This window comes from Bos mutus, chromosome 4 (assembly GCF_027580195.1).
Source record: "Bos mutus isolate GX-2022 chromosome 4, NWIPB_WYAK_1.1, whole genome shotgun sequence".
NCBI classification, from domain to species: Eukaryota; Metazoa; Chordata; class Mammalia; order Artiodactyla; family Bovidae; genus Bos; species Bos mutus.
Window position 1 is genome coordinate 98,989,885 of NC_091620.1, and position 16,277 is coordinate 99,006,161.

At 38.1% G+C, this 16,277-nt stretch overlaps 1 protein-coding gene across 1 annotated transcript in view; it reads left to right on the forward strand.

The window, feature by feature from the left end:
• THSD7A (thrombospondin type 1 domain containing 7A) overlaps positions 1-16,277 on the forward strand; it is a 479,501-nt gene that overhangs the window by 431,015 nt on the left and 32,209 nt on the right. The window contains exons 15-19 of the mRNA XM_070369781.1: positions 1,928-1,933; positions 3,962-4,095; positions 8,872-9,025; positions 11,731-11,875; positions 13,435-13,550. Of these exons, the coding sequence (XP_070225882.1) occupies positions 1,928-1,933; positions 3,962-4,095; positions 8,872-9,025; positions 11,731-11,875; positions 13,435-13,550 (555 nt within the window). The remainder of the gene's footprint in view (positions 1-1,927; positions 1,934-3,961; positions 4,096-8,871; positions 9,026-11,730; positions 11,876-13,434; positions 13,551-16,277) is intronic.

Here is a 16,277-nt window from a genome sequence, read left to right on the forward strand (position 1 = left end):
TTGAGTGTTGGGAGCAAGATTGTCTTATCTGATAAATCCATTAGACTCAGAAAAAAAATCTCAATTGCCAACCATACAAATTAAAATCAAGGAAGTTATGTAGGGTGTGGGTCAAAAATGGGAAATATATTCTGTTGATATGAAATATGATAAGATGAAAGAGATGAAGATGGTGTCAAAGTGACTCTGTGTTATCTACCAATTTGGCGATTGGCCTTTTCAGTATTATTTGGAACTTTCTTTGACTTTGAATACACACTTTGTTAGCAGCTATTCATAGTTATGACTTGTGTTCCACTGGAAATAGAGTGAAATATCTAATAGGAGGAATTGTTTAATATAAGATTGCTAGTTTAACGTAACATAAGATTCATCAGACAGTTATTGCCATGTTTGATCTACATGAGGATTAACAAAGAGTGAATTTCACACTAGATATGAAGATACGTGCGTGGATATTAAGATGTATGTTTAACTCACAAAAGAACAAAGTTATATGTATGAACCAAATTTAAATATGTAGGTATGTTTCATACACACATAGATTGTCTAATTTTAATCTTCAAATACACTGCTCACCCATATACATTTGCCTTCCCAAAATAACCTTTGTTCATCACAATAAAATTATAGAGAAATAAAAATAACTTTTGAATAAAGCAATTAAGGGCCAAGAAAGTGGAGAATTAAATTGCATAGAAAGTCTTCTAAAAGAATGTTGATTTTTCGCAAGTAAAATTGCTAAACTTGCCTTTAAATAAATGCAACTAAAGGTGACTAATATACTTCACTGCTGCCACCTACTGGTAATCGAGTGTCTCTACCCCAGTAACGATCTCTAAAGAAGAAAATGCATGACCCTGATGAAACAGAAAAACTGAAATGTAATGTTTATAATACAAAAGAATATTTTTCTACAAGTTTTGAAATATTGACTTTCCAGTAGTAAACTAAAATTTCAATAATTTTTATTCATGTTTTGAATAAATTCTACTCATTTTCTTAGCTTCAGTGTGTATGTGTACAGCCAGTCAGAATTTAAGTTTTGCTTGCCTCAGCGTCTTTTATGTAGTGAATTTAGAAAAGTTCAAAATGGCTGTGCCAAGTTGTCTTTGCTACTAAAACTTTTACCTAAGCTCCTTCTGTGTCACTCTGATAAAATCTAATGCAGAGCATGTTATCTGAGTGTTTGTTACCAGACTACTGGTTACGGTATATTGAGACATGTACAATGGAAACTGAAACAGGAAATAATAGATTTCTGAATCTTTGAGCATAAATGTTCTACATTAAAAGTAGAAACTTCTAAGGATTCATTTGTTAGTAAAATGTAAGAAAAGAATATGCAAGGTTTGTGTAACTGAAAATTGGGGGGGGGTTGGTGTAAATTTTTGAAAATTATGTCATATAGATTTTTACTGCAGTCATACCTTCCTCAATAAGTAATCTGTGGTAGTTTGCCTTGAAAATGGTTTCTGAGGTTCCCTTTTCCATTTGAGGAAGCGAATACTCATTTCCTCAGAAATGTGGGTGAATGAATTGATTAAGATCAATCAGTCTATAAATAGCCCGCTCACAGTTTGGTCCACCAGATATTTGCAGTCATATTCATTCCCCAAGATACGTATTTTGAGGTCTACTCGGTTTTCTAAGATTTCTTCATCCTGCCTACCAAATCCTTTCCTGGACTGTGCTGTTTGCAATTTGTTTGTGTATCTTAATTTTAAACAATAATAAGGAGGTGGCTTTTCTATTTTAAGGTCTAAGTTAAATGTTCGAGTCATTTACCAAGAAAAAACACACCCACCTTTTCTATATGGATAATACTTGAAACTTAGAACGTGAGATCTTCTCGCCAAATATACCAACATTTTAACTTGTCTCTGTTTCTCTCCCTTTGCTTCATTCCTGGTGAACCCTGGTCCAGGCCCAGGTAAGAACTGCTAAACCTCATGGTTCATGATAGAGTGCTGTTGGTTTCCATTTCACTCCTGGCATCAGAGAATGTATTCTTTTTATCTTTCACACAAAAGAAGTCATATTTTTCATAAAACTTTTCTTCTGCAGCTATTCCCTTTTTTTTTTCCTAACGTGTTACATGTGTTTTCTCATTTTAAAATCAGGGCCTAAGGTACAGGGATAGAAGAGAACAAACTTAAATCTCTCGCCTTGAAAAGGCAGTGGCACCTCCTGTCTCATGCTTCTTGGGTGAGGGAGAGGAGTAGGTGGGCTCCAAGGGGTCGCAGGAGGCCGCTCTGAACTGATATTCTCTCCAGCATGGGAGATTAAAATGAAAGCCGTCAAAGGACTAGGAAAGATGGCATTTCCCCTTCAATTGTTCCCTTCTCCACAACATGTAGGGTAATGTTTTACTAAATACTAAAATAGTATTTAGTTCTATTTTAATACAGCACACAATGTGAAGGTGATCATTTATGACAGTCATTACAGAGTCTTACTCCAACAGTGCATACTTTTTTTCTATGTGTGGTAGGTAGGTCAACTTTATTCACTTTCCAGGGATGTTTAGTAACACTAAAATTTGCACAAAGAATGGTTCCAATGGACTACTTAAATCTGTATTTTCTGGAATTGAATAACTATATAAAATATTCACGTACTATTGTGTGTGGGTGGGTATTATAAAGTAGGAAATGGAGTTGAATTATCATAGATTTTGAAATAATTTTAAGAGGCATTTTTCTTTAATGATTGAGTCAGCTCTGTTGCAGTGGATTAGAGTCCTTTTTTTAATTAATTTACTCCATTCTCTCACTGAGAAAAGACTATAGTTGGTTCATTGTGCTAAAAATCCTGAAACCCACCATCGACACCACCGCAGACCTGGACCTGCAAACGGGCACCAGAGCACCGACAATTTGCTTTATTTCATGTGGCCCTCAGTGCTTTGCAGCTGTGTAATATGAGACCAATTTCAGACCTCACTTCCAAGCCCTAAATGATTTAAGATAACTTTATTTAAGATAGCTGTATTTCGTATTATTTATCTTTTAATTTCCTCTATGGAACATTAAAAAATTCTTATTGGTATACATACTTATTTGGAAAATGGGCCAAATTATATTTATTTGAAAAGAGCTACTTTTACATGCTGTGTTCTTACTGTTGTTCAGTTGCTAAGTCGCATCCAACTCTTTGTGACCCCATGGACCGCCCCATGCCAGGCTCCTCTGTCCTCCACTATCTCACAGAGTTTGCTCAGATTCATGTCCATTGAGTCAGTGATGCTATCGAACCATCTCATCCTCTGCTGCCCTCTTTTCCTGTTGCCTTTCAGTCTCTCCCACAGCATCAGGGTCTTTTCCAATGAGTCAGTTCTTCGCATCAGGTGGCCAAAATATTGGAGCTTCAGCTTCAGCATCAGTCCTTCCAATGAATATTCAGGGTTGATTTCCTTTAGGGTTGACTGGTTTGATCTCCTTGCAGTCCAAGGGACTCTCAAGAGACTTCTCCCAAACCACAGTTTCAAAAGTGTTGTTATATGCTTCCTTAATTGCTTAAAAATTAATGATAATTCTTCTATTCATTCATTCATCTTACTCAACAAGTCTCTGTAGAATGCCTCACATATGAACACCCTGGGCTAAGTAGTGAAGACACAGAGACTGTGACCAGGAGGTATGGCCCAGGAAGTTATAACACCGTGTGGTAAGCGTCAGTCCAGGAAAGTACAGAGTGTGTCTGATGTGGTCCGTGAGGTCTGATCTCCAGCTACAGTGTGATCGCAGATCAGCAGAACACAACAGGGCTAGCCCTGCCTGCCCTTCACTGCTGCAACTCGAACTCTCACGAGGGCCTCCATGTTCCTGTTTTAGGACAATGAACAGTAAAAGAGAGGCTGGTGTAAAAGTGAAATATCTTGAGTACTGAACTGTGAGGCGCCCCTCTCACCTTCTCCGGTTCCGGGCAGTGAGGTCACTGAGAACCATGTGTGTTTCAGGTGTATGAGGTCGTCCCTTGTCACAGTGACTGCAGCCAGTACATATGGGTCACAGAGCCGTGGAGCATCTGCAAGGTGACCTTTGTGAACACGCGGGACAACTGCGGAGAGGGTGTGCAAACCCGAAAAGTGAGGTGAGGTCAAGCACGGGGGAGCAAAGGCACCGCCACCTCCCGAGTTCTCGTGTGCCAGCCTGAACTTGCCCTCCCCCCAGGTCTCCTGAGTGAAGTTCTCTTCAGTACTTTTAGGGAGTCTTGTGTTCATGGAAAGCTCTGAGAGGATCTGCTTCCAGCAGCAGTTTGTCACCCTCTGCCTTCTGATTTTTGGAAGCTTTGCTTCACGGTGCTCTTGCCCAGAAAAGGCTGCATAGTGAACGTGAGCTGGACTAAAGGCAGATTTTCCAATCCCAATCACTTCTTCCTTAAAGGTCAACTGTATTTCTAACCATAGTTCAGTGATAATCTTTTATAAACTCTTTTATCTTTTGATGCTAAGGCATCAAACTGTCCACCTTTTGAATACTCCCATTGCCCTGGAAAGCCTTCACTAAAACCCCTGGCTGGCTAGTGCCACTCATGTGTTATCTGTGGCCAGTGGCCAGTAGGGTAGCCACTCACCATGTGTGGCTATTTCACTTGAAATCTAAACCAATGAAAATTAAATAAAATGCATTTCCTCAACCACACTAGACCCATCCTAAGTGCTCCATAGTCAGAGGGGGCTAGTGGCTATTCTTTGAGACAGCACAGTTATTTTTCCATTGTCATAGAAAGTATGAGAGCCTTGTCATACTGCTGAGCAGCCTTGTTAGATCTATAATGCCCCACATACCCCTTAGTGTTTTGAAAGATCCATCTATATGTCTGTCCCCTTTATTAAATGCTATCTCTCCAAACTGAGACTCTGTCGTAGTCATAGAAATTCTCTAAAACCCAATACGATTGAAATATTGTAATAAATATGGTTTAGTTGCTGAGTTGTCTCTGACTCTTGTGACCCCATGGACTGTAGCCCACCAGGTTCCTCTGTCCACGAGACTTTCCAGGCAAGAATACAGGATTGGGTAGCCATTCCCTTCTCCAGGGAATCTTCCTAACCCAGGAATTGAACCCAGGTCTCCTGCATTGCAGGCAGATTCTTTACTGACTGAGCTACAAGGGAAGCCCATAATAAGTGTAATACAATTAAATTAACTCATTAAATTATACCTAAAGCATCTGCATATGATTCTTAAGGGTCTCAAACCTGGGAAATCAGTATATGAAGCTTTATTATCTCCACTTTAAGAAAAGATTCAAAAGTACTAAGTAATGTGCCTAAGCAGACGGTGAGTGAAGTGACAGAGTTGCATTGAAACTCAAATGTTTTGCCACTCTTTAACCAGTTTATCCTAACTCTACTGAGTGATAAACGGTAAAGAAACGTACAAAACATCCAAAGCTTTACAACTTCCAATTGTGAAGAATTCCATTCTTACTCATGACGTAGCTCTTCGTGAATTTAAGATGACTGTTTCTTTATCTGTTTCAGTAGGAAAGTAGAGCAAGTTAATGTTTATATCATAAAACCTTGGGACTGTGTAAAACATTGGCTCTGATAAAAATAATCTCTTTTTTTTTTAAACCTCACTCATCTTAAGTCTCAAGTTATTTTTCTGAGTATTAAGAAGTAGATGAGGTGGAGGGTGGAGGAAATGAGTTAATAGGGAAACAGGGAAGAAAAAGATATTCTGTTTTCTACCACTCTTCTGCCAAATTTAAATTTTATCTTTAAAATATAAAAGTATTTTCTTTATATTAAACATTTGATAAAGTTGGTTTTTTTGTTAATATAAAAATTACAATAGCTTCTTTCAGCTTTCCCTCCAGCTGTCTATTATTATATGTTGCTTCTTTTTGCTTTCCAAATGGCTATTGTCAATGTTTTCAAACACATTTTAAACAAAGTAACTTTTAAGGTCAACCTATTTTTTCAGTAAACATTTTTAATGCAAATAGAGAATTGATGAAAATTTCTTATCATGTAATAATGCTCCTTAAGGTTAAATGCCGTGTTAGATGCAACCATTGGGTGACATTTCAGGACAAATACATCTATAAGGAAGTGTGAAAGTGAAAGTCGCTCAGTTGTGTCTGACTCTTTGTGACCCCGCAGACTATACAGCCCATGGAACTCTCCAGGCCAAAATACTGGAGTAGGTAGCATTTCCCTTCTCCCCAGAATCTTCCCAATCCAGAGACTGAAGCCAGGTCTCCCACGTTGCAGGCAGATTGTTTACCAGCTGAGCCACCAGGGAAGCCCAGGAATGCTGGAGTGGGTAGCCTATCCCTTCTCCAGCGGATCTTTCAGACCCAGGTATCAAATTGGGGTCTCCTGCAATGCAGGCAGATTCTTTACCAGCTGAGCTGCTAAGGAAGCCCTTTTAGGGTGGTGTGACATATCAAAGACTGAATAATGGTAGTGATTTGCCCTGGTGAGACAGAATATTTTTTCACTGACATTTTTCTAAAATTTTCAGCACATGATGATAATAAAAACCAGTCAGATTTGGTTATTTCTGTTGCTTTTGAAATTTCTGCAGGCAATCTACCCCCTTACTGCCACAACTGTGGTGGGTGCCTGGCTCCACCCTTGGCCCCAGTTTGGTTCTATGCTCTGTTTTCTAAAACAGTTTGATATTCTCACAGCATAATCCCTTCTCTTATGGAATGGAAAAAGTCCAAGCATTTGAAGAAAGCAAATGAACTTAAAGTGCCTTCCTTTGGGCTCAAGACTTGATCCAAATAGGTTTTCTGTCTTCTGCAGTGCTAAACAGTGGTGGTGGGACTAAACCACTATCCCCATTCTACAGTGACAAAAATATCATTAATACAAAATCAAATAAATAAAACTTACAAATAATTTGAATGCCAACAAGAAGGGTTTTTGTGTTTTTTTTTTTGCAGTTGTGGCACATTTAAATGATGAAATTGCAAAATTCAAATGTAATCATTAAAAAGTATGTTTTAGAAAAACAGTTAATAACATGAGATGTTTATCATATTAATGTTTTTCCTAAATGGTGCAAATAGTAGGTAAAGTTTATTCCTATTTAATGAAATGAAAATATATGTTTAAATACAGTAGTCTGTTAAGAGTGATTCTCTCTGATATAATGTATTGAATTTTTTATCATTTCTTCTGATTTTCCTAAAATGAATTTATTACTTGTATAATAAAAACTGAAGGAAAAGAAAAGCCTTTGAAAATAAAAAGTTTTATGTACATAAGTACTTAATAGAGTATTGAACATCTGTCCCTAACTCTGGATCAATAGGTAATTTTGCAAGTTAATCCTTGTACATCATGTCAGAGCCTAACATGAATGCAATCTTTTCTTAGCAGCAAATCCAACTTTGGAGATTGAACTGTCCTGTCTGTTCCATGTCCTCTCAGAGCTGCTGTCAACAGAGCATTTTTAAAATGCCAGTGAAGCTAGAAAATTTTTCCTAAGACACTAAAATTCTCCCCCCAAAATGTATAATTTAGTTTTTTCCTTCAACGGTGAAATTGCAAAAAAGCCTACATTTGCATGTTTTTGTGATTACTTTTTATTTTTTAATTTATCTTTAATTGAAGGATAATTGCTTTACAGTGTCGTGTTGGTTTCTGCCAAACATCAACATGAGTGATTACTTTTTATATTTATATTCGCATACAAAAAAATGCAGAGCTGGGTATCTGTGTGGATATTTTTCAGGTTACAAACCCAGTTAAGACGAAACCAACAGCATACTTTTCCAGTTTTTGCTGCATCCCACAGGAAACCCACATTTCTCTTAAAATCAGCAGCACGGTATGGAAAGGTGATTCTGCAGAGAACTGTCAAGATGCAATCTCCCTACTGATTGTAAATCCCTGAGAAAAGTTGAGATTCCAGGTATAATTGGTAATACAATGCAACCAACAGTTTAAAACATTGCAGTGGGTTTGAGGCTTGAGAGCCCAAGCCTTCCTCTTCATCTCCTGCAATGCAGTTCTCTTCCCAAACTTAATAATTCGGTTGACCTTCTCTGAGTCACAAATGAGGGATAAAGATTTTGTCTTCTATTAGAAAAGTGCTTGGAGAGATTAACTATGGTAAAAAGCGAAGTCCAGTATACTAGCCACTTTAATCAGACTCCCAAGAGATGAGTTAAAGAGCCCTTTATGACTGCTCACAACACAATGAAATGTAATGAAATGTTTGGATTTATTCTGTAAAAAAGGTCAAGATATAGGAAGATCCCAGCAACCCCATTTAGAGAAGTCGTGTGATTGTCTCTCACTTCTGGCTTTCTTTTAAGGTTATCAGCAAACGGGAAGCTAAAATTACTTGTTAAATGACAAAATAACTTGATAAAGATCATCAGTTACTTTCAAAAGCAGTTAATGAAACTTCTGCCTAGGAGATTTCAATGTGCTTTGTCTTCCATCATATATGAATCTACCTTCTCTGTGGAATCCACTATTTTTCTTGAAAGAAAAAAAATGCATTATATTCCAAAATTGCAACCCATCTCTGAATATCTGTGGCCAATGCTTTAGTTTCTGCATGATAATTTAGGTGTAAATAAATGACTCTCTCCTTTCAGAGGAAGACACACAGAATTTGTATATACAGAGTATACACATAGTGGCTATAATTTAAAAGATGATAATGATACATGCAAGCAGAGATTTTTGATTTTTAAGTCACACTGAAGGCCTCCAACTATTTATGAGAGGCAGAGATCTTCTGTGTCTTTATGTTTGGAGAATTTTATTCATTAAATGCCAAACTCCCCATCCCCTGCCTCCATGGTGATGTCTTAAGAGAAACCTTGAACCTTGTGGGTTGGCCATTGTTTGATTGTCCATATTCCTTCACTGATAGACATGTTTTCTTCTAGATGCATGCAGAACACAGCAGATGGCCCCTCTGACCATGTAGAGGATTACCTCTGTGACCCAGAAGAGATGCCCCTGGGCTCTCGAGAGTGCAAACTGCCATGTCCTGAGGATTGTGTGGTATCCGAATGGGGTCCATGGACCCGATGCTCTTTGGTGAGACAATTAACCATTTGTTAATGTAGAATTTGCTTAATTCCTTACCACTAAAGCTTTTAACTATCATTAAGAAAATAAAACTTGGTTACTGAATTAGTTACCAAGGTGTGCTGTTGGCTACGAATGTGCCATTTAAAATCAGCAGTGTTTAGACTCATCCTGGCACAGCTTAGCCTCTTGCAAACTTTATACTCCTTCACCATCCTCCTAATCCTAGCACAAAATGTCTTTAGATTGATTTATGAATACACAGCATGTTAAAAACTGCAGTGGTGATAATGATTCCCTCCAGGTAAAGAGGTAAAGAGATAAAGAATGAGACTCTAGTAAAAGTGCTTTCATGGTGTCAAGTTGTTATCATCCCTTGCTTTTTGCCCAGGCCATTTTATTTAAATCATAGGAATAATCTTTCACACTGGGGATATGGCAGCAGGAGTATTGACACTAAAACCCAAAAGATTCTGGTAAGAAAGGGAGTAGAAAGAAGAAAGCTGGGCATCAATGAATCTCTTTCCAGGCACTGACTCTGAGCATCTTTGGACCTGGAAAGCCAGCTGAGAGTTTCAAATCACACAGAGCTTCTAGATTTCAGCAGCCCATGGGGCACTTCCATGGGCCCTGGGGAGGAGAGTCACTTGAAACAGGACTGGCTAATGTTGTAGGAAATTTGGCTTACCCCAGGAACATTTGTAAAGCTGCACACTCAATGGGGGCATCAAAAGCATGGAAAAAATATTTAATGTGTAATTTATTTGCTGAAATATAATATGGGACAGATACATGTTTTCAAGGAGAAATTAATTTTCTGTTCCAGTGTTAACATTATTAAAGATGCTGATTAGCAGCCAACTGATAGAGCAGGAGCAAAACAGGGGTGGCATTTGACTTGGATACAGAATAAACTGCAATAAAGAATCAATCAGCTGTTTCACAAGGGTATGCAAATGATTTTATATTCTAATTTCATAGCATCAGGTTTGAAGTTACTGTTTCTGTTCTTAATAACCAAATGTTTCCAAAACAAGACTGTACCAGTAGGATAATGACAGCCAGGTTTTTTAAATTAGTGCTACCTTATATTTGTGTGCATGTATGTGTGCACATTAGGAAAATATTAATAGCTGTTTTTCCATGGACAGAGGAGCCTGGTGGGCTGCAATCCATGGCGTCACAGAGTCGAGCACAACTGATCAACTAATACACACACATACACACAATCTTAATTTTGGGGGTCCAAAAAAATAGATTATAAGTTCTGTGACCCACAGTAAAATTTGTGACCTACAGTAATTAGTATGAGCATATATTTTTGTGTATGGATGATGTGATGTATCTGTTAATATTTGACACATACTCTTTTTTTATCCCAGTTTTATTGAGAGATAATCAACAGACATGTTTAAGGCATACAGCATGATGGTTTGATTTATGTATATTGTGAAACAATTACCACAATAGTTTCAGCTAGCATCCATCTTCTCAAATACGTATGATAAAAAGAAGAAAAGAATAAAGGGGGAAAAATGTTCTGCTTGTGATGAGAACTGTTAAGATTAACTCTGTTAACACCTTTGCTATATAACATACGGCAGTGTTAGCTACAGTCATCATGCTGAACTTGATGTAGTCCAAGTAGTAGGGATGTATCCCTACTACTTACTGTCTTACAACTGGAAATTTGTACCTTTGACCACTTTCCTCCAGTTCTCCCTCTCCCCTACCCCTACGTCTGTTAATTGCAAGTCTGATCTTTTTCTATGAGTTTTGTTTTTTTGTTTTAAATGCCACATGTAAGTGAGAGCATACGGTATTTGTCTCTGACACTTCACTTAGCATAATGTCTTTGGGGTCCATCCCTGTTGTCACAAATTGTAGGCATCCTCGTTTTTTATGGCTGAATAATATTCCGTTGTATAATCACACTACAGCTTATTTATCCATCGATGGGCATTTTGGGTTTTTTCTGTATCTTGATTATTGTAAATAATGCTGCAGTAAACATATGGGAACAGATATATTTTCAGGTTAGACACAGACTCTTAAGTATTGTCAACTGAAGAAAAAGACACAGCCTGAAAGTTGCCAATTAAGTTTTATTTGGGGATCTTACTGAGGACAAAGGCCTGGGAGACGGCCCTTTAGATAGCTCTGAGGAACTGCTCCAAAGAGGTAGAGGAGGAGGCTGAATAAGCAGGAGTTTTCTGCTGGGAAAAAAAAAAAAACACATGTAGTCAAATATCAAGAGTACTGTTAATCAGTGAAACAGAAATCTCTAGTTAATGATTTTAGTGCTTTCCTGTGTATAGGATTATGCAGGACTCTGGGCTCATTGAAATTATTCCTTAGACATGTATCTTAACCATCTCGGGTCAGTATCCAAAGCATAGAACGCTGCCTCTTTCTCTCGATCCTGTTTGCCTCAGGGCACGTCGCCTGCAGCAGCTGCAGTGGTGAGGGTTTGGTCCTTGTGGAACGGGACAGTGGCACCATTCTCTGTCTGCCGGGATGGCAGGCAGCATTCCCGGTCCACAGCCTCTTACAGGCAGATGGCACATCAGAAACTCATCCAACTCCTGGACTTACAGATGAGATTAGCCAGTGGCCCAAAGGTTCTAACTCTTGCTCCAGTGCTTGCCTTAATCCATTTGCTCTTGTGTGGCCAAGTGCTCACCTTTCTGAGGAGTTACGTTATTCTCTGTCAGCCTTGCAATCAAAGCACTTTCCGGCAAAGGGCAGCTGATCCCATCAGACAACCAGCTGAGGAGGGAAGAGCCTGCCCTGACGCTGTGGAGAAGGAACCCTGCAACCTGAACAAAAACTGCTTCCACTATGATTATAATGTAACAGGTACGTGAGTAGCCTTCACCTCATAAAGGCCAAATTCCACGTCTGTCAGCTTAGCAGCATTCCCAGAAGGATGGTTCACCTCCATCCACATGTCTTTTGGACATGCTACTTGGTGGTTTAGTCACTGAGTCGTGTCTGACTCTTGTGACCCCATGGACTGTAGCCCACCAGGTTCCTCTGTCCATGGGATTCTCCAGGCAAGAATACTGGAGTGGGCTGCCATTTCCTTCTCCAGGGGATCTTCCCGACCCAGGGATCGGACCCACATCTCCTGCATTACAGGCAGATTCTTTACCACCTGAGTCCCCAGGAAAGCCATACACACTGCTTACTCTCCCAGCGGTAATTCTGTATTAAATGAAATAAATATTTATCTGTCTTATTTTTAATAAACATCAAGATAGAGAATGAAAAATTCACACAAACATTAGCTCTTAAGGCAGATTGTGAATAGTCTAAGGGTACCTATGTAAGACATCCTCCCACTTTCAGAAGGTGGAAATAAACATCTTTCCCATGGATAACAGTTTATTGAAAGATGTCTTTCTTCTTCAGAATATGTTTAATCATTATGAGTACTGGGACAACAATTCTTTGTGTGGGGGCAGTTCATATGCATGATTAGTCTGATGTAAAAAGCATTAGCAAGCTTAACCTTCCAAATAGTGTATGAAGAGAATTTTTTAGTGTTATCAAAGATCTAGGCAAAAAAAAAAGACTGTATTTTTTAGAAGAAAAAAAGGCTTATCATAAATTATATTTTTCCCCAAACCCTCGTCTCATATGTCATCAAGGCATATACTCTAGGAAAGAAGAGTTTTTTTGGCTTATATGACTTGGGGCAACACTGAAACTTATTTTGGAATTTTCCCCCATGTAATTTTCATGCTGAAATAAACCCCAGAAACTGTACTATGACACATAGCAGTCAGCTTGATTTTTTGTTCCTTTTGGTTTTTCTCTTCAATTTGCTTTTGTGACACAATGAAATCACAGTTCTCTGGGACAGGCTACATTACCCTGGGAAGAAAGATAAAAGAACTACCTTGTAAAAGATACTTAATAAGAGAAATAAATATGGCCAAGCTGGTTTTGAAATAAATAATACATTTTACAACATCCTAAGTATGGACAGCAAGTGAAATAGTTTTATTTGGATGTAACTGCACAAAATGCCAGCCATTTAAAATTATGATTATTTTGCTAAAACAAAAATGTTGAGATTTACATTTTTACTTTAATTAGGATAAACAGTTTCTAAGTGACATTTCACCTGCAGGCCACAGCCATTTTTACAGCATCACCAAACGACTAGCCATCAAGATGGTCAAGGAGACAGCTGCCTCAGGAATAATCCCTGTAGCTGTGTGCAGCCCCAGCAATTCCATTTGACTCCTGATACGTTCAAAGCTGGGACCCATATGCTCTGCATGTGTGATGATTGATGGTGGGGCTTAGGAAGCAGTTGTGAATTAAATACGGGATTCAGGTCATCCGAGTTTCATTTGAAATCTGTTCCGTACATAGCCTTCTGTTCTGATGCACTCCTTCCCTTTCAGACTGGAGCACGTGCCAGCTGAGCGAGAAGGCAGTATGTGGGAATGGCATTAAAACAAGGATGTTGGATTGTGTTCGAAGTGACGGCAAGTCAGTTAACCTGAAATACTGTGAAGAGGTGAGGGGAGGCTGTGTTATATCTTTGTGAGTAAATTCTTCCCGAATAGTCTCAATTCATGCTGAGCCAAGTGACCGGTGCGTTATGCAGCTCTTTGCCAGCAGATGTTTTCTGCTAAACACGCTCTTGAAAAGAGACTCTTTCCAGCACTACTGATTTCTACACATAATTTCCTGTATTTTGTTCTGCTGGGAGCCCAAAGGTATGCTAATTAGCCCATTCTGAAAGAAATGCTTGGGTAACAATAAGTAATCAAGGTGAATAAAGGCAATAAATCTTAATCAGACTGCTCATCATCTTTTGTAATTTCATATGAATTTTGTGTTGCCTGGGACACCTGCCAAGAGCCGTCATTTATTCTCTCTGTTGCAAAACATTGATCGCATGTGGTTTCGTAACAGATTTTGATATGAGGATCTAATATCCAGCTGTGAGAGTCTGAGTCAGGTCTGGGTAAGAGAGAGCTTGAAATCCAAACAAAGGAATGGAGTCTACCATTAGTATCTTTTGGGTACAGAGATCTGTAACTGTTAATTCTCCAGTTTACAAAAGTAGTGTTATCGTTTCTAATATGACCTTGTGAAATGTGAGAAAACGTAGTCGTAGTTTTCACGAAGCTGTTCTTCAGGTTACAATTATTTTGTCTAATTTCCAGACGAAAAGGGTACTCATCTTCCTGACAGGTTTTGACTCCTCCTGAACTAAGGCCCAATGGGTTCAACATGAACCCAGGACAAGCTCGAGCCTTTGTAGACCTGGAACACCCGGGAGGGACTTGTAACCTCAGTAGGGCTCAGTGGACATGTGACCACAGTCTCTGTCTGCCTGTCCTAGAGCTTATTATAAGCCTGTGGTAAATTATTCCAAATCTTAAGGGAAAACTTAAGATGGAAATATTTTAATCCATTTGATATCTTTGATATTATCATATAGACCTAATTTAACTTTCTATATATCTGTCCATAGGAACGGAGTTCCCAAATGCACTGAAAACAAATTTAGTTAATAAATTCCTCTATCTTACAACATAATTCAGTCAATTATGGCCTTAGCTTTAATCAGAAATTTCATACCTGAATCAATTTGGCTTTGAAACTAATAACATTGAAGTAATGTGACCACTATAAAAATACAAAAATAACATTATTAGTGAATATTATTTTTATAGTTATACACACAGGCTGGAGAGCATCCTGTGATCTGCCTCTCACATGAGTCTTTTTTTTGTTTCTGCAAATGCACATGCAAATGCCCTTCTAGGCCAGAATAAAATAACAATGAAAAGCTCTGAGAGCTTTCAGAAAGCTTAACCCAAATCATATAAGTTGTTGTGTCACTAAGTCGTGTCCAACTCTCACATAATCACATAAGACCAGTGTTTAAGTATCTCATATGACTCCAGAAAAAAGATATAAATAAAGCCTTTTATTTCTTAAATGAAATGTGAGTAAAAGTCTGAGAAATAGTTTTTGTTATCCAGAAGTCTGGATAAATTTACTTTTATGTACAAATATTATGTTTTGATTACTATGATGACAATTAGGGATTCAAATTGTAACATTTTAGCACATACTGTATTCAGGGAGAACAGTGCTCCTCTCACAGGAATTGGATTAAAGAATTCATATCTCATTTTATCCCCTATGGAAGCAGCGACTTCCTATGGAAGCAGCAGGAATTGGATTAAACAATTCATATCCCATTTTACCCACCCTATGGAAGCAGGACTGAGCGACTGAACTGAACTGATGGAAGCAGTAGAATTAAATAATAGCCCTGAGAAAAGCTGGCTGTCTTTTCTAACACTGGATTGGTTGCCTACCTACTAATACATGTGCAAACCCTTCATTCCGTGCAGCTGCAGTAGCTAACTCTTGCTGTTCCTCTAACAGCCAAAAAGAAAGATGGCCCTGCTATCCAACAAAGAGGAAAATTAGGGTTAAACCCACCCAGCATTTATATAGCACTTCTGTCTTTGATGTTTCTCAGACATTAATTTACCTGATACCTAATAATTTGGTTTCTCCTTTCCTATTCTTTGATCCCTGAACATATGTTTAGGTAAATGATAGATTAGATAGATGATAGAGGAGAAAAGAAGAAACAATAAATTTAAGAAACACTACATTGTAAAGCAACTGTACTCTAATAAAAATGAAGTAATAAAAAAATTTAAGAGAGTAAGTAGTACAGGGTTAAAATATCTTACTGCTAGATACCCAAAATGTCTGTAAACAGACATTCTTTTTAATCCCCTAGTGAAATAAATAAGCCAATAGTAATTGAATTCTGTGATTCAAACCCTTTCTCTATGAAACCATCATGTACCTTAAAAGCAAAACATAATTTTTATCATATCACCGTAAGATTTCCATCTCTAATCTCCAGTCACTTCAAGTGATTTTCTGAGACTTAAGTGATATGGTAAAAGTTTTCATACCAAATGCTCAGCTTTGTCAAGTATTACTGGTGGAGAATATAATGGGAGTGTCTGCTGAGGGTTCTGGTGCCTAGATCACCAATCTGATCCTCTCCCAGTGCATAACTTGGAGCCAGGAGCACTACTTGAATCACAACATAACATTTCAGAAAACTTTTCTTTTGCCATTTTCTGCTATATAGATTAGACACTATAAGCTTATCTTTCATGTAGAAATAAAAAAGGTCTTAAAAATCCCCAAGGATTACCAATTTTAAAAATTGCACTTTCCTAACCTGCTCTTAATT